This window comes from Sceloporus occidentalis, unplaced genomic scaffold, assembly GCF_023333645.1.
Source record: "Sceloporus occidentalis isolate IW3139 unplaced genomic scaffold, rSceOcc1.0.p SCAF_3, whole genome shotgun sequence".
In the NCBI taxonomy this organism is placed as follows: Eukaryota; Metazoa; Chordata; class Lepidosauria; order Squamata; family Phrynosomatidae; genus Sceloporus; species Sceloporus occidentalis.
Genome location: NW_028316983.1, coordinates 113,651,230 through 113,669,950, shown reverse-complemented (window position 1 = coordinate 113,669,950; position 18,721 = coordinate 113,651,230). Strand labels below are relative to the sequence as shown.

Below are 18,721 nucleotides of genomic sequence, written 5' to 3'. Positions count from 1 at the left end.
TTATCGTTAAAAAATTAACATTACTCACTTGCAAGTAAAGATCGTCTACTATTAATTTCTCAGTTTTCATTTATTATGTTTTGTTCCATGTGACTATTTGCTGAGGTGTCTTCTAGTTGGTCTTTCCCACCCACTTGACTGCAGGGCAATTATCTGGTTTCTGAGGGGGAAACTACACATTACAAAGGAAACAAAGAATGCCAAACCAGTTGTTCCTATCTGCAGTGAAAAAGGAAAGGATGGTATACTGATCCTCCCATGCAAGAATCTTCTCTTATGCTTATCCCCCACCCCCTCTGCTTCCCATTTCAGAAACTCAAATTATATACCTCCAACATTTCATAGGACTTTATCACACTAGCAAAAAAGATGGGAGCATAGCAGGATGCTCCTGTCTATATCGCACAATAATGCTATGATTGTCACACAACATTGTGCAATGTAGCAATTACAGAGGAATTATCCCATGAATAAACAGGCATTCTAGAGCTGCTTTTTATTGATGGGAAAATCCTGTGAATAAAAAGTAGTGCTAGAATGCCTCTTTATTCATGGGATAATTGAGCGATAATCGCAACGTCAAGCGACGTCGTGTGATAATCATAGCGTTATTGCACAATATTGATGGGAGCATCCCACTATGTTCCTGTCTTTTCTGCTAGTGTGATAAAGTCCATAATTAAAACCAGGACACATATAGCCAATCAGCAACAGAGTGTAGTCAAGGTAGTAAAAGGTGGTATTAATGAGGAAGGACATGCACCCCAGGAGAAGCTGCAATGATTTGCTTTTGCTTGAGAATAATAGCAATAGCAAGTACATTTCTATACTGCTTATCAGTGCACTTAAGCACTCCCTAAGTGGTTTACAAAGTGTAAATTAATTGCCCCCAACAATCTGGGTACTCATTTTAGCGACCTCCAGAAGGATGCAAGCCTGAATCAAACTTGAGCCCTTTATTGGTATTGAACTCACAACCTTATGGTTTATGAGTGAGTGGCTGCAGTACAGGCATTTAAACACTGCACCACCATAATGGGAAAGGCAAGATGCCCTCTTCTTCTCTTCCCCCAACTGAGATGAGTGCAAACTGCTTTTGCACTTTGCAAACTTGCAGCAATGGAAGTAAGCTGAGAGCTAAAGGGGTAAGTGGGAGGAGGAGTCAGAAACTGGAACAACAAAGGATTAATAGGGACTGTCCTGCCACACTTGGAGGGTATGGAACTAAAACCATTTGGAAGGATTATTTACCTCAAAGGAGGGTGAAGATGATCTCATCCTGGTACCTGTCTTCCCCCATATATATATCCTTGTCCTCTCATTCTCTGTTATCCTGGCAAATGTGGGATTTGCATAATGCACATTTGCTGATGTATCTTCTAGTTTTATCCCCAGCTGCTTGATTATAGAAGATAAAATTTGCTGGTTTCCGTTACAGCCAATCACAGCATGTAGAACTCTTCCAGCAAAAGGCCAATGGGCTTTAAATATCCTTTGAATCCTAGAAAATTATCTGATCAATGTCATTCTTTAGCACACAGCATCAGACAGTTATTTTTATATTAATGAAAATAACACCTGCTAGTGCTAAATCTTACAGGAAGAACAGAATATTTCAGTTGACCACATTTCCTGTTGCTAAAATATAGGGCATGCAAGGGGGAGGGTAAAAGCTTAGTAACTCCCAAGCCACAAGCTCTTACTAATGTTACTGTGCAGTATTTTAACTTACTCAGATACATTTTGCCATACTTGGATACCACGATGTAAACAAATATGTGGTCAATTTGTTACCACATACGCAAAGCAACTTCACATTTTCCCTACACAATCAGGCAACAGCTAACAGGAACAAAACAAACTGTACCATTCAGGAATCTATTCCTCTAATCCAGGGGTTCCCAACCTGTGCTCCAAGGAACCCTTAAGGCGCCGCATGCGCTTCCCAGGTGCTTCGCGTCCGCTCCAGGAAAATGAAAGAAATAAAAACTGAATGAAATTAAAGAATAAGAATATATTCTTATATATACTCCTAAACACCATTAACTTGTAAGACATAGGGTAGGCCTCTTAGGGGTTCCAGCATAGAAATAAGAGCTCAGTGAGTCAAAAAGGTTGGGAACTCCTAGTCAGTATAAAAATGCTGCACATCTAGTGGATATATTAAAGATCAATTTATTCATACCTTATGGAACAAAGTTGGTGGATACAACTTGAAAGGATGACGGCTAATACATGCTATATATTACCAGTAAGAATGCCAGATTTGCATCCTTAATGTTCTGATATCAGGGATCTATACCCTAACATCCTGGGGTGCATGGATGTTTAATGTTGTATGTTTATTGTTCATATTCCATAGATTGGATCATGCTTAGAGGAGACCTGTTGAGATCAATGGCCCTTGGTCATTACTAAGTTAACTTCCACTGATTTGAGTGGCTCTCCTCTAAGTATGACTAAATCTGGAAAGATCCAACCAATGCACTTGCCACAGGGAATGCATATGAAAATGAAAATTCGGGCAAGATATATTGCTGATGTTGCTGTTGATTGCTCTGGGGATGTTTTCGTTTAATTATGGTATCATTGTTTAGATTTTACATGTTTTAACCGAATTGAATTTTAAATTCTTTATATGCAAGATTGTTCTGCTATTTATTTTATGTTGTATCTATAATGCTGCTCTTACATGATGTATTGTATTTTATCATTTTGTATGTGAATGACCTTTGGTCTAAGCATTAGTAAATGAAATGAAATAAAATGCATATGAACCCCTTTTACAAGAAGCACAAGCATCCTGTAAAATGGGGTACCATGGACAGTGTCCAGTTCTTCTGGCGGGAAACCAGGCCTATACTCAAATGACTGCCACACTGTGATTGATTATTAAAAGTTTCAGCTATTATCTCTGTCCCTCAGAGGTGCATTTGGTGGAACATGGGAGAAGGCCTGCCTCCAGGTTCTGGAACTCCCTTCCCAGAGAGGTTTGACTGATACTCTCTCTACTTTCTTTTCTCAGACAAGTAAAGGCAATTCTGTTTAGAGACGGGTTTGATGATTGACTATATAAGGCCTGTCCTTCCAAAATAATGTGGTTAATCTTGCTAATTGTAGTTCTGGCATGTCTCTGTGTGTTTAACTATATATGGTTTAACCTGGTTTCAATTTTTTAAAGTTTAATCTTCTTTTAACTTGTATATTTTGTGGATTCTTAATGATACTTTTTTTTAATTTGTTGTAAGCCACTTTGAGTCCTGAACTAGCAAAAAGGTGGGATATACTGTAAGTAATAATAATAGTAGTAGTAGTAGTAATAATAATGATAATGATGATGATGATGATATTAATAATATAATAGGCTAAATACAACTGTTAATTGTAAGTAAAAAAGACTCACTGAATGTCTTGCATAAGTGTTAGCATAAGAAGTCAAGGGGTCTATTCTAGCAGGAATTAATAATGAGATTTAGTCTTGTAATATTCTGAAATGTGTTTCTGCTTCCAAGGCAATATATGCACTTTGAAACAATACCATTCCAAAATAAAGCAAACTGACAATAGAGTAAAACCATCTTTGAAACACACCTAAGGCCTTTTAAAAGTCAAACAGATGGAAAATATTTTGCCTAAAATTAAAGAAAGATGGGGGAACAAGCTGATTTCTTTAGAGAGGGTATCTACAGGGGAAGTCTTGTTTTTACCAAGCTTGCCTCTCTTGATGGTGGAGCGTCCAGCAAGGCCTCTAGAGATCATCATAACCAATATGAAAGGAGACAGATAGGAATCAGCCAGTGTTTCAGACTTTTAGATTGGGGGAGGGGGGACTGCTGCTCTCTCTGATCCTTCTTTGCTTAATGCGGAGCTTTTTATCTAATTCATGCACCCCACATGTGCTCACACCCCTTCTATAGTCAAGCTTTTTTGAAATAAATAAATAAACAAAATCCCTCAGTCTACTTGCAATGCAAACAGTCTTTCAGTCACAACAGCCAATCCAGTGTTTTTCACCCTGAAATGGAACTGTTAAGTGGTCCAGAGCACTGCCCTCAACAAAAGAAAGTTAAACTACCGATATAAGGTTCAGCTATTTTTAAGTATGGCCCTATACAGACAGGCCAAAATAAAGCTGCTTCAGGTCACTTTGGAGGTATGGTGTTTCAATGATGCATGTGTCCTAAGAGTCTGGAAACTGCACCAAAGCTGCACTCCAGTCCTTAGGATTGTAGCATGGCTTTGGTGCAACTTCTGGACTCTTAGGACGCATGTATAATTTAAACAGCATACCTCCAAAGTGACCCAAAGCAGTTTTATTTTGGCCTGTCTGTATCAGGCCAATGTCTCCTAATTGGGGGGGGGGAATGCTCTTTAAGGTGTACTGATTTTTTTGGTCTGATCTTGAAAACTAAGCAGGGTCAGCCCTGGTTAGTACTTGGATGGGAGACCATAAATGAATACCAAGTACTGGAGACTATATTTTAGAGGAGGAAAATATCAAAACCACCTCTGCTTATTCCTTGCTTAAGAAAACCCTACAAAATGCATGGGGTCACCTTAAGTCGACAGGCAAATGGAAGGCTCATACACAGACATAAGGAAAATACAGCATTTCTTTGAGGTTGCTAGATTTCTTGGGACACTGTGGTGCCTGAGCCTGCTGGGATGTATATATGGTCAAGATAATGATTTTCCTATACAGACAAACCCACTTATCTTATATAGATTTATGTTGCTGTTTCTCATAAACCCTACAAAAACATTCTACAGACAAATCCCATTTTTGGCTGCTCAAACTCTTGGTAAATTGAAGTCTGATTCAAACCTATAAAGTACTATTTGCCCTTTTCTGCTCATACCCCAACAGAAACTACAGTACCAAAATATTCTTCTTGTGTAGCTTGGTGAATTGACTGTCCTGCTTATCAACAAGCAACGTGCACAAAATGCTCCTTCCACATAAGTGGTGGGTACATGCTAAGTTAATGGGGTATACTTGGAATACCAGTTTCTGGTGGTAATATTATAGCAGTCTCTTTTGAAGGCAAAAGCATTAAAACTTCTTTGGGATATAAGAGCTCTATGGCTGTTGCTGAAATAGCCTGTGTTCTAGATACCAATCATTAAATTATAGGGTCGTCTTAGGGTTGCCAAAAATTGGAAATGACTTGAAGGCACACAATTCACACACAGTGTATACTTTTGTTTATATATTTTTCAGTGGAAAATGCTGAGGATTTTCATGCTTTTGGAACTGTTTGAGTGTGGACCTGCCATTATATGGTCAAGAACACCTTCCCACCTCCATTAAGAAACAGAAGTTGAGATTTTATGACCAAGCAAAGATTATATAATACTTCCCATTTTGTCTGATTTGTTTACGTTGTACGTGTTCTATAGTCTTGACCATTTGTAGCAGTTGTCGGTTTTCAGAGTATTAATAATGTTTATACAGCCCCTTTATATCTCACACTTTATTCTCTGCACCAGGGAGATGCTGCTTTCTCATTTGTGCAAGAGAAAGAAGAATGTTACTCTTGACTCTTCAAACATGGGGTCTTGTGGGAAATGTCAGAACCAATAAATACCACAGGCATCTTGAGACTTCTAGTGGAGCTTTATTCAGAATCTATTTAGGAATATTCAATTGATTTCAGTATTAGTAAGTGATTGGGTTTAGAATAGTAGCTTAATCTTGCTTTGACTACTTAAACAAACAGGCTGTTTGAGGCAGGCTACAGCAGGGAAGATTAAAAGGACATCCTTGTCCCGTCCTTTCCCCATCCTTATGGCGCGATCATAACACAATTTTCATACAATGTCGCGCTTATCCTGTCATTGTCCGGTCACTGAAGTGGAATTGTATTAATGAGAGTTTAATGAGAGTTTGTGTTAATACAATTCCATTCGATGACAGGACAATTACAGGATAAGTATGACGTGTATGAAATGCTTTCATGCGATCATGATAAGGATGGGATAAGTACAAGAAAACAATCCCGTCCCCGTCCTGTCTCCGTCTGATAATCTCCAAGTGTGAATACCCATGGGAGGTCCTGTGACTGTTTTTCAAAAACAACAAAGTGAAACCTCATTTAGAATATATAGAACTTCTAAAAACATTTTTACTTTTAAATTTTATTGCGTATTAATAAAGTAAATGCCTCTCATGCTCTTCTACTAATTTTTTAAACTTTTTAAACTTAATTTTTCTATCTCTCATTCTTTCATTTCATCAAATATTGCTTTTGAATGTATTTTTTAATGGAGGCTGGATGGACATCTGTCGGGGGTGCTTTGATTGTGAGTTCCTGCATGGCAGGGGCTGGACTGGATGATCCTTGTGGTCTCTTCCAATCCTATGATTCTATGCTTCTATGACTGTATACATTATTGTCTTTATATTATTACAAGTACTATAATTACGGTAAATAATTTCCATATAAAACACTGAAAGTGTTTGAATATAATATCTAAATGAGATACCATTACTTAAAGCTCCAGTTCTATTTTTTTCTGGAAAACCATCATCCCTGGCAGTGTTCAACTTAAACCTTCTTCTAAGGTGTGAGTTGAAGGAAAGATTTTCAGCAACCAGTGGTAGAACCTGTCACTCGGGAAGGAGGTATTCAACCCTTTATCCAACTACAATATTTCCATTCACCACCAAGGTACTTTTCGTGAAATGAAACTCCAGCTACCGGTATTTGTTTACATGGTTATCTGAAAAACAGCTTGGAAGGATTTTGAACAGAAAAACAGGAAAGTGTCAAATAAACTCATCTCCCTCCCTATTGTACTCAAAGCTACAGCCTCCCAAGCCTGTTTTCCAATTTTAAAATAGAATCAAGCTTTCATTAAATATATTTGCTTGTAATCTATAGTGCAGGGGTTGTGATAAGCAGACCCACTAAACCAGCAGGAACTTGCTCAGTGAGCACTTGTGCAAGTTCAATTGATTTGAAAAGGTTTATTCTAGTTGGGACTAGATTTAGAATTTCATTACTTACTTTGTTCTTATTGTATTTTTGCTGCTGTGGATGGGAAGAGGTGTTGGGAAGATTGTTAGCTTCATGTATCAAAATAATTTAGCTGGCTTTGGATATTATGAGCCTTAATTTAGGTGACCATGGGGCACCACATGCTGTTCCATCTCAGGGAGCAAAATGTCCTGGGCCAGCCTTCAGTATATCCACATGATCAGACCAAAACTTGAAGTTAAAGGCTTAGAAACACTGCCTTCCACTCATGGAAGACTGCCACACTGATCTGATACCGCACTTTGTTACAGAATCACAGCATGACAGATTGCATTGTGCTGTATCACTGGTCTGATGGCTGTTCACTGCTGTAAAAGGACTGTAAACACTAGAATGCTGAGATATATGGTTTTCTGTCACTAAATAAAATAAACAAACAGATGAAATTATGCCTTCGCAGAAAAGAATTGGCTTTTGAAAAAAACTCTAACCTTGGTGACACATTTTAGAGACAGACAGTGGAGGCCCAACCAAGTCTATTTATTCTTACCTTCATTTCTTCCTCCTATATTACTGGCTAAGGGACTCTCTATCCTGACCACCTTCAGGGGTGTTAGACTACAACTCCCATCACCTAATAGCCATTCTGGTTGAAGATAATAGTGGTTACAGTTCAATACATCCAGAGAACACCCAACTCTGTGCATTATGTTAATGAAGTTCAGAAGCATAAGGGACAAATCCTATTGCTATAAATATGAGCAGTGTGTGTGTGTATGTGTCCAGTCGGCAGTAAAGCTATCATTTGTCCTGTCTGGAAGTGAGTTATTTTCAAGGCGTTTGCTACTGTGAAGCCTTTGAAGAGACCTGTACCATTGGTTCAGCTCACCCAGAAGTCAGTCACTGGTGTTCACCCTTTGTCCTTTTACTTTATCCCCATCAAATGCTAGGCCTACCATCAACCCAATGACAACTCCCTTTAGATTAAAGCTATGCTAAGAAGGAGATATGATCCTTTGTTTGTGCTTGAGATTCTTACAGGCCACAAAAAGGACTTCAAGTTTACTGAACATGAACGATAAATTTGCTGGGGTTAATGAAAAGGAAAATGTCAGCTTTCATGCAAATAAAGAAGACTCTGTTTTTAAAGAAATGGAAGGCCTGTGAGCACCAGTATCTGCTTCTCCAATGCAACCAATCATATCAACGCAGCAAAAATTGGCCACCAAGCAAAACAGTGACTTAACCAGGCTTTGGTTCTGCTACCCGCTTCTTGCATCATTTCAGTTAAGGGCCCTGTGGAAGACTACACTGGTTTTGAAACCAGCAATATCCAGAATTGTGTAAATTGTTGTTACTGTACTATAACATTTAAACGCCCATTCTTCTGTCCTATGGAATCACGGGATTTGCAGTTTAGGGAGGAACATTCTCAACCTCACTAGATCCCAAACCCCAGAATTCCACAGGATGTTGCCATGGCAGTCGAAGTAGAATAGTACAGTAGTGCTATAAAAGTGTAGTGTAATAGCGTCAGCTGTGAAACTGATTGGAAACATCATTCTTGAACCAACTGCCACCTTCCTCAGATAAGGGGTCTAAAGCAAGAGACATTTAGAGCTGAATTCAGGTGCACCTCTCAGTTACTGGGTCATTTCAAACTATCATGCCCTTTACTAGTGGCCAGTTCCCAAATGACACCTGTACACTGGACATTTCACTGAGACAAGTAGGATTCCCCTGCACCCATTTATTTAGAAGTGCACGGAGATGCCTATCCAAGAAACACTCTGGTCTGGTGTTATAAAACTAAAACATTTACCATTCAGCACCAGAAAGAAGATAACAGGAAGTTCTTCTCAATAAAGATCTATAACATTCAATTAATCCCTTGACTGAATGATATGATGTTCCAGGAAGATAAAGTGCCCCCCCCCCTATCTCAGCGTTAACCGGGGAAATAACCTGTACTAAAGATCTCTCTAATTATAGATTTATATTGCTATATAAAACAGACCAAGCCCTCAAGACAAAAATTCATAGCAATAATTAGCACTAAGCACTCTTCCAAGCAAGCTCTGCAATCATTTTCTCATTCCCCTTTATGCACAGAAGGTATCATTTCTTTTTTTCATTCTCCTTGAGTGTGTGTGTGTGTGTTTTGGTTCTGTTTTGTTTAAAGATGACATGTCTCATGTTGCAAAGACTCTACCCCATTCCTGTGAAGTCTTTCAAATCTAATTGCTAAAGTTGTTTTTCCTGACATTCAGCCTTTTGGTTAATTTTGCCCTGTTCTGTCAGTACATTGCTGTACCACCCTACATATTTCTTCAACTTGTTTGGCGTCACACCCATTAAATATGATGGGCAAGCCTAATTATAGTTTATACCTAGTCAAGCAGACTACAAGAGCTGTGTTAAGATTTTGAGTTAAATCAGCCCCTGCAATCCTATAGCTCTGTTTAGAACTACAGCCCGCCCTCCGTATCCAAGATTTCTTTATCCACAGATTCAACCATCCATGGCTTGAAAATATTAAAAATATGTATTTATAAATTTTAAAAAGAAAACCTTGATTTTGCCATTGTGTATGCGCACCATTTCCCTACAGTATTATATTTAATAGGACATGAGCATCTATGGATTTTGGTATCCACAGGAGGTCCTAGAACCCCAGTGGATACTAAGCAGCCACTGTACTTCTGTGTATACTGCTGCTTTCTTTAAAATGGTAAGGATGGATTCACTCCCTTCTTAGAACAAGTGATGCTGGAAACAGTGCCTTCTGATATGAAAAGCCTTTCTCCTAATCTCTGTTGTGCATGGGCTCAGAAGATTGAGTTTACATATTATAATAAACCAGGTTGCCAGAGAATCGTGCCTTATAATTTGCAAGCAGCATGCATGCAGATGCTGCCTGATCACTCCCAAAGCAAACAGGAACGGTTTATTGTGGCATCTTAATTTAGGACTCTGCCTTAAACTTTCAACAAGCTAGAGTCATAAACTAACACCAAACCATGATTTATTGATCTGGCTTGTTTGGGAAGAACAAATCCAGAGAGCCAGATTCAGATAGCACAATAAACAAACTAGGTGTGAGGCATATGGTTTTGTTTGGCAAATTGGGCACACAACATCAGCAGCTAGTTCCCTGATAATGTTGAAATGGTTAGCTGCATTGACTCATTTTTATGGAACTCTTTCAAGAGATTTATACTAGAGTGCTGAATTACTGTACTAGAATGTATACAGCATCACTTAGGGCCCAAACAGACAGGTGAAAATAAAGCTGCTTCGAGTCAGTTTGGAGGTATGCTGTTTAAATGACACACGCATTTTAAGAGGCCAGAAGATATGCCAAAGCCACATTCCAGTCCTAAGAACTGGAGCGCAGCTTTGGCACAGCTTCTGGCCTCATAAGATGCGTGTGTCATTTAAATAGCATACCTCCAAAGTGACCTGAAGCAACTTTATTTTGGCCTGTCTGTTCAGGCCCTTAGTTTGCAAATTAAACAGATAAACACACCCGAAACTTAAGTAGTCCAAATCAATGTGCACATTTACGCACCAAGACTCTGGGGTGTTTCAGTCTCATACAATAAGTCCCTTTGCCCATATCCTCTCCCGCTCTTTGTTATATGCTTTCTCTTCCACAAAAATGAATCAATGCAACTAACCATTTCAACAGTATCTGGGAACTGAATGTAGGAGGAATATGTTGTGGAAGCAACCTGTTGATGATGTCTCCATTTGAGACATGCCTCCCCTTCCCTGCAAGGAAGTTAAAAGGAATAACCTAATAGACAGAGGTGACTGGTGCACCATGGATGCGGTGGTGGAAAGAAAGCAAAACTAGGGAGATTCAACAAAGATATCACAACAAGATCTGGGTTGGGGAAAGAGCTGATAGGGACCTGTAAATAAGTAAGGGCTTCATGCTGGATGGATATGACTGTAAAAGCTATTTTCCCATCAACATATTTGTAGAAATGGGCCCAAATAAAACACTTTCTATTCTCCTGCCTCAGCTTATTCCCAGAAAGTGCTGGGCTTAATAAAGCCCTAAGGTTCAGAAATACTCCTTCATAGCATGTACACTTAATCTCTGAAAGCTAGAATGGTTAGGAAAGTTTTAAATACACAAACCCACAAAGAAATTCAAGGAAGTAAAGTAGAGGCCTCGACAATACTGAATGCCAGAGAGAAACCCTAAAGTGTTCAAAATGTCTTCAGCTACCAAGTTATACTTTCTGAGAGTTAGGGTCAATTTTGACAAATCTTTTTACAAATTCCACTCCCATATAGATTCCCTCTACTGGTATGGATGTCTTCATCCATACCAGTAGAGAGAATCTACACAGATAATACACAGACTAGGAAACAGGAACTAGCCAGATAATCATGAGAATTAATGTTGTCACCCTCAGTCCTAAGCAGTTTTATCCAGCATTTAGCTTCTTTGACAGTAGCTGCAATCTATCAGTATGCTTAAGAGCGAACAGTTAGGACTAACTGAATTTTGTAGGAGTTTATATATTTCAGCAGAAGGAGCTGGCAAAACCATCACTAAGTTTTCCTTGTATAAGAAAACCTGAAGGTAAATATAACATTAACACAGGTTCATACACTTCATCATCTGAAACATGGAGAAGCTGGCTGCCATACATAGCTTGCTGTATAAGAAGAAATTCACACTTGATAGCTGTAATCAAATAGTTAACATTTTCTTCATTTAATTCAACAAGGATCAACTTTGTATTTTTGCCAGCATGGTGCAATGCAAGTGCTGAGCTTAAGGGCAGGATGGCCAGCAGCTCTTCTTATCTTGATTGTGTGTAACTTTCCTTTCTCTCAGACTCTGTATCCACCAGAAACTCCATCTACTCTAGGAGATGTGTCATCTTCTGCTTAACAAACGTCTTATTATGTATTTAAGATTTTGCTTTGATTACAACTGCACTCCTTGTGGTTCAGCTGGACGCACTGATTGCCACCTCATGAAGGATTAGTTTATTTAGATATGCTAAATCACACTTGATAGGATCTTTATGTTAAGGGGGAAAAGTCAGTCTGGCAATGCTTTTTATACAATAACTCTACAAATGTCTTATTACATATGTATATCAAAAAATGTTTTGACGGCTTTCCATAGCTAAAACCCCCCATACGGTCTGAAACGATAAAACCAATTAACTACATCAAAGCCAAGAAATATAATAATAAAACAGTGATGACATATTAAAACACTTCATTAAAATCACTAGGGCTGGCTGGTAAAGGGAAACACCTTCAATTGTCAGTGCAAACATTCCACATCTCCTGATCTCAGTGAGGAGATCAAGTTACAATTTTGCCAGAGTTAATAACTTGAGTTTTGTTGATTTCACCAGTAAAGTCTTTAAGTATATACTTTAACTACCGGTAGTAGGATCAAAAACAACTTTTGCTCTTTTTTGCCTCTCAACTCATCAGCAGTCCTTATTTTAATTCTTGCCTTTCATAGGTTTCTTGACCTTGCCCATTAGCAACAACAACAACAACAACAACAACTTAACTGTGGCTGGATCATAACCTAAGATTAATTAAATGCGACTTAAGTCTTTGGGTCTTTGCACTTCTTTAGCACTGTCAAAACACTACAGCAGGAGTGTCACTAAAGCGATGTAGAGGGTGCAGACCTCACCAGGTGACACCCCAGAGAGGTATGTACACCTAGTGGGACTGGCACAACTGCTGGGTGAGCAAGATAGAGTGTTGCCTCTCAGTCACCCAGCAGCTGCACCAGACCCTAAAGGGGTCATCCAGAAACTGTAGCACTGCCCTCTAGCAGCGGTCTGGCCAAGGGGCAGCTGGCCAGCCAGGGGGCAGACAAGCAAAGCAACAGGAGGAAGGGAGGCAGTATGCCCTCTCAAGCCCTTTCTGGGCACCTGCACTGGGTGACACCAACCACAGCAAAGACACTGGACTACAGGACGGAACACACTTGCCACAATGGCTCTGCTTACAAACCAGTGCCCTACTTAATATTTCAACCAGTCTATTTCCAATGTGATATAACTCACCTCTTATTTTTCCTGCAGTGATTTATTTATTTGTGTGCACTCATGAGTGTGTGTGTACATTGTAAACAGCAGCACAGAACAATGAAGAACCAGGTTATAAAAATTCTGTTGCCTATACAGAACAGTACGCAGGCAACAAGCCTAAGAGAGAGAAATGTTCATTCCACACTTCAGTATCGCTGAATGCAATATTTAATCTTATAAGAGCAGGGTTTTTTTTATTTTAAAGTAAATTTATGGACCTTATGGTTATTGCTTTATCTCTGATGAAAATGGGGGGAGGAATATTCATTCCCAGTATTTGTGGCTGTGCTTCACTGCTGTGCATAGTTGCTTGTAAAATTACACAAAGTAAAAAATTATGCAATTTTGCATAGTTTGAACAATTTATATAGGTTGCATTTGTAATGCAGAAAGAGGCTTGCAGGAAAAGATGGAAAATATTTCTTGTCCAGCCACCTGCTCTCTACCATGTATGTCTAAATCCAGATCAGGTCATGAAGACAATAGTTCCTACATCTTTAACCTTCATCAAAGTGACATTCAGTTGCATGATATCTCTGACCATGAAGATGATATTCAACCATTGTGCTTAAGGGTTGCTGCTAGACCTATCTTCCATTAATGTGTCCAGCTCCCTTCGAAAGCCATCCAAAGCCCATGATCAGGACATCATCTTACATACAATTTTATAAATTAATTATTACATGTGTAAAGCAGCACTTTCCGCACTCATATTATTACCAACGCACATTTGTTTAGCCAGACCTTTTGCTCTTTTTCCCTCTCCACTGAGCAACAGTTCTTATTTTAATTCTTGCTTTTCATAGGGTTCTTGATCTTGCTCATTAGTCATCTTGAACTCATTTGTGTCTTTCCTAAGATGTGATATATTTTCTAGCTGAGCTTATAGTATTGTGGTTTTAAAAAACTTTCAAATAGCCTGAGGAGAAGTGGCTTTCCCTTTTAACTTTTCCACTCCTTTTTTTGAGGCTCTTCTTCTGAAATAAAATAAAATTCTAAACATCTTGTGAAACTTCTACATGTGTAGTAAGCTGTGTGTGTACATGTGTGTATGTGTGTGTGCATTAAAGATTATATTTCTCTCACTGGGTTGGATCCAGTCTTAGTAATATTTAGAACAGGCATGTTAAATCAATGGAACTTTGATTTAAATTACATTGCTTTCCATAAATCTACTCTAAGCTGAATTCCAGACTGTTGCTTCTCTCTCCATCTTCCTTATTGTAGATTTTCAATTGTTTTGCCAGAATTTGACTCCCTTTGTTCTTCTCATTTGGGCAAAATTCAGTTTCATCTGGCAAAACAATAGTTACTGTTTGTGGTGTGTGTGTGTGCATGTGCTTGTCAGGGCCCTTTCGCACTACACAGTTACAGTACTATGAGTCTACTTTAACTGCCATGGTTCCATCCTATGGAATCCTGGGGTTGGCAACTGAGCGAGGAGCACCTCTAGTGCCACTGGCCAAACTACAAAGCCCAGGATCCCATACAATGCTGCCACAGAAGTTAAAATGAAAACATAGTGCTCTAACAGTATAGTATGAAAGGGTCCTTAGTGCAAAAATATTTAAAATAATAAGGTTAGAGTACAACAGATGAAAGTAATAGGAAGATGGTACAGATCACCACAGCAGTTATCACATATTAATAAAAATGCATCACCTGCTTGTTGGCATGGATGTGGGAGCAAAAGAACCTATATATATGGGAAGACTGCAAATTACAAAGGTTTTGGGAGAAAAGAGAACAAGAAATTAATGAAATAACAGGGAAAATATTCAGTTAAACAAAGATATAGAGTTAGTAGTGTTAGGAATATAGAATTACAAGAGGAGAAGAAATATTTAACTAAAAAATTATTATAGCAGCACAAGCAGCGATTGCACACGGGTGGATGGATAAAGGAAGGTGGAACTGTAATAGATGGAAGCAAAATATATCAGAGTATATGATGTTTGACTTTGTAATGGGGGAAAAAAGGGGGGTATTTTGGCCAACTGAAATAAGAGATTTGGTTTAGTAAGTGGAGAATACTAATTCAGCTTGCTGAGGAGACGAAGGGGTATGAGAATGTAAAGGAAACAATTAAAATGACCTTCCACATGAGAGAAAAAGGAAATGAATAAGGAAGCACAGCTCAGGGGTAGGTGGTAGGGAGGAGAAGCATGCAATATATAAAGGAAATATTATGCATGAATATGAGGGATTAGTTATTAGTTGACTTGAGATAGGATGTGAATAATTGGTTGATATGTAAGGTAAGATGTTGTATTAAAAAACTTACATAAAAGGGTCCTTAGTGCAGAGTATGCATATCACCAATCAGGTGATCATCAAATGAATATAAAGGCTGGGCTGCATTACCTTTAATAGTTCTGTGAAGAGAAACAACTGACAGCTTCTGGCTCCCCTCACCTCTGCATGGTTTAGCAGCATCATTTCTGCCTTCTTTAGCATTTGGCTACCTCTCCCTTTGATTTCCAGATTAGAGGCTGCTGTGACCCAAACAGGATAGTCCTATGCATGTCCACTCAACAATAATCTTCATTATGCTCAGTAGAACTTCATCCCAGAGTAGTATGTGAAGGCTTGCTCCTTGTTGTTGTTTTGTTTGTTTGTTTGTTTTTTGTTTGTTTGGGTTGTTGTTGTTTTTTGCACACTAGACTAAACCACTGGGAAACCTAGCAAGAAAATCCTGTCATGAGCATGATGCAGTTCTCCACATCTTTTGAGGCTTCACCAAAGATATAGAAAGAAATGGGACAATTGTTATCTCATACATCTGCCTTCCTCTCTCTCTTCCTCTCTCTAATATATATACAGATATACTGTATATACTCATGTATAGGTCTAGAAATTTAGGTTTAAAAATTGACCCAAAAAACCTGAGTCGACATATACACGGGTCAATATAGTACTGTAGTTTAACATTATATATATATATATATATATATATATATAGAGAGAGAGAGAGAGAGAGAGAGAGAGAGAGGAGTTTAATCAGCCCGGATCCACCTCTACTCTCTCATCCATCCAGCCTTTATAGTTTGAGCACAAATAGTTATGCCTACTGGAATTTTGTTAAGTTCTTCGGCATTGTTTTCCTTTATTTCATCCTTTAGATTCTTTATTACATGCCCCTAAATGTTACCCTTGACTTAGACACGTGTCATATCAAGATGCATACTTTTGGCCCCAAAACCTGCCCTCATATATGAGGTTGACTTATAGTCAAGTACATATGGTAGATATACACACAATGGACCCTTATTATGCACTCAGGTTTGTTCCAGATCCCCGTGGATAACAAAATCCATGGATGTTCAAGTCCTATTAAACACAATGGCATAGTAAAACAATGTCCATTATATAAAACGGCAAAATCAAGGTTTGGTTTTTGGAATCTGTATATTTTTAAAATATTTTCAAACTGTGGATGCTTGAATCCATGGATAAAAAAATTTGTGGATACAAAGGGCTGGCTGTTTATATATGTTTATATAGAGAGGGGGGAAGATATACACATACATTATGTATTATATATATTACACCCACCCACACAATATATATATATATATATATATATATATATATGCATATATATACAGCGAGAGAGAGAGGGGGAAAGGCAGATGTATGAGATGACAATTGTCATATATGTGTGTGTGTGTGTGTGTCAGGGAGATGATAAAAATGAAACAATTGGCTGTGACAGCTACTTTGGGGAACGCCTTGCCCAGTGAAGCCCAGCTGACTCATTTACTGGCCTCTTTTAGAAAGTAAATTCTAAGGCACATTAGTTTAGAAAAGAAATTGGAACAGCAGCTAAAAGGCAGTTTCAAGTTTACTATTATGCGACGCTGAGGTCTGGTTTGGTGTCCTTGTAAGGCTATAGATTTTATTGATATTACATTGCATAATGAATTACATTCAAGCATCTGTTTATAGGCTAGAAGGTGAGAAACAGACAGGTATATATGGGTCCGAACAGACAGGCCAAAATAAAGCTGCTTTGGGTCACTTTGGAGGTATGCTGTTTAAATGACACACAAATTTTAAAAGGCCAGAAGCTGTGCCAAAACTGCGCAACAGTCCTTAGGACTGGAGTGTGGCTTTGGCACAGCTTCCAGCCTCTTAGGACACATGCATCATTTAAACAGCACACTTCCGAAGTGGCCTGAAGCAGCTTCATTTTGGCCTGTCTGTTCAGGCCCTATGTTATGGAGCTGTCATTTCTACACAATAACAGAAGTGTCTTGGTGTTGCGACAAACTACCATTCCCAGAACTTCAGACCACTGAGCCATGGCAGTTAAAGTGGAGTCAACCTGGATTATTTCTGCAGGGCAGGTGTGGGTGCAAAGACAAAGACTGTGTGAGATTGGCAGAGAGGCTAAAATTCATGGGTTTAAGGAGTCACAAGTCACATTAATTCTTAGGGGTTGCTTGGGCTTTGGCGGGGCTCCATATTGAATCAATACAAAAAATATTGCAAAGATTACAAGATTATCAGAGGAAAAAGAAACTATGAAAGCCATGGGGTTACCATAAATCAATAGGCGATTTGAAGGCACTTACATATATACACAACACAAAGAAACACACACACATACACACATGTGTGATGCGCCTTTTCTGGACAAGCCACAAGCTAGGGCTTTTGTGAAACTTGTGGGCAACTAATGCACACCAAGACCCAGCCTGATGGAGTGGGTTTGAGCTTTGGACTGTGACGACTCTGGAGACCAGGGTTCAAATTTCCACCTGAGCATAAAAACCCACTGGGTGACCTTGGGCAAGCAAGTCACACTCTCTCAGCCTCATGGGATGGCCAGGGTTAAAACCTCTCTCAAGAAACTGCCAAGAAAATTACGTGACAGGTTTGCATTAGGGCCGCCATAAGTCAGAAACGACTTGAAGGCACACTGCAACAACAAATACGTATATATGCATATGACCCTTGGGCAAGTCATACTGTCTCAGCCTCAGAGGATACCCATGGCAAAAAAAAAAAACCTCTGAAGAAATGTTGTCAAACAAAAACCCATGATAGGTTAACTTTAGGATTGCCATAAGTTGGAAATGACTTGAAGGCACACAACAACAACAAAAATGTATACTGTATATTATACACATGGCCCTTGGTCAAGTCACACAGCCTCAGAAGATGGCCAGGGCAAAAAACCTTCTGAAGAAACTTGGCAAGAAAACCCCATGATAAGGATGGCCATGAACTGGTAAAAACCTTAAGGCAAACAACAAGAAAAGCAACAACTTAGTAACAAGTGAGTAAAGCCTCCCTGGCTGGGCTGCTGAGCCTTCTTACCTCGGATGTAAGTGCACTTGCTCTCGTCCAGGAGGCTGGATCCTGATGCCCCCATGGTTCCAGGATGGCTGGGAAAGGGCTTAAAGACAAGGCAAGCTGCTTCTGTGTCTTCCTTCCAGGCAGCAGTTCCTCCACTGCCTCCTTCTTTCTTTCTCTGCAGCAGCAGCAAATGCAAATGCAATGCTTCCCTCCTTCTCTCAAGCACCTCCTTCCCCTGAAGCCTGGCAGAGGAGGATCAGGGCAGGCAAACAGACAAGGACCTCCTCCTCTTCTTCTTCCTTCTCCTCCTCCTCCTCCTCCAAACTTTGGCCTCTTCCAGATGTTTTG

The 18,721-nt window shown here is 39.2% G+C and overlaps 1 protein-coding gene across 1 annotated transcript in view; it reads right to left on the bottom strand.

Moving 5' to 3' along the window:
• Nucleotides 1-18,489, bottom strand: part of NIBAN1 (niban apoptosis regulator 1) — a 74,980-nt gene extending 56,491 nt beyond the window's left edge. The window contains exon 1 of the mRNA XM_089515827.1: nt 18,395-18,489. Within this exon, the coding sequence (XP_089371953.1) occupies nt 18,395-18,449 (55 nt within the window). The 5' untranslated portion in view covers nt 18,450-18,489. The remainder of the gene's footprint in view (nt 1-18,394) is intronic.
• Between the last annotated feature and the right edge of the window lie 232 nt (nt 18,490-18,721).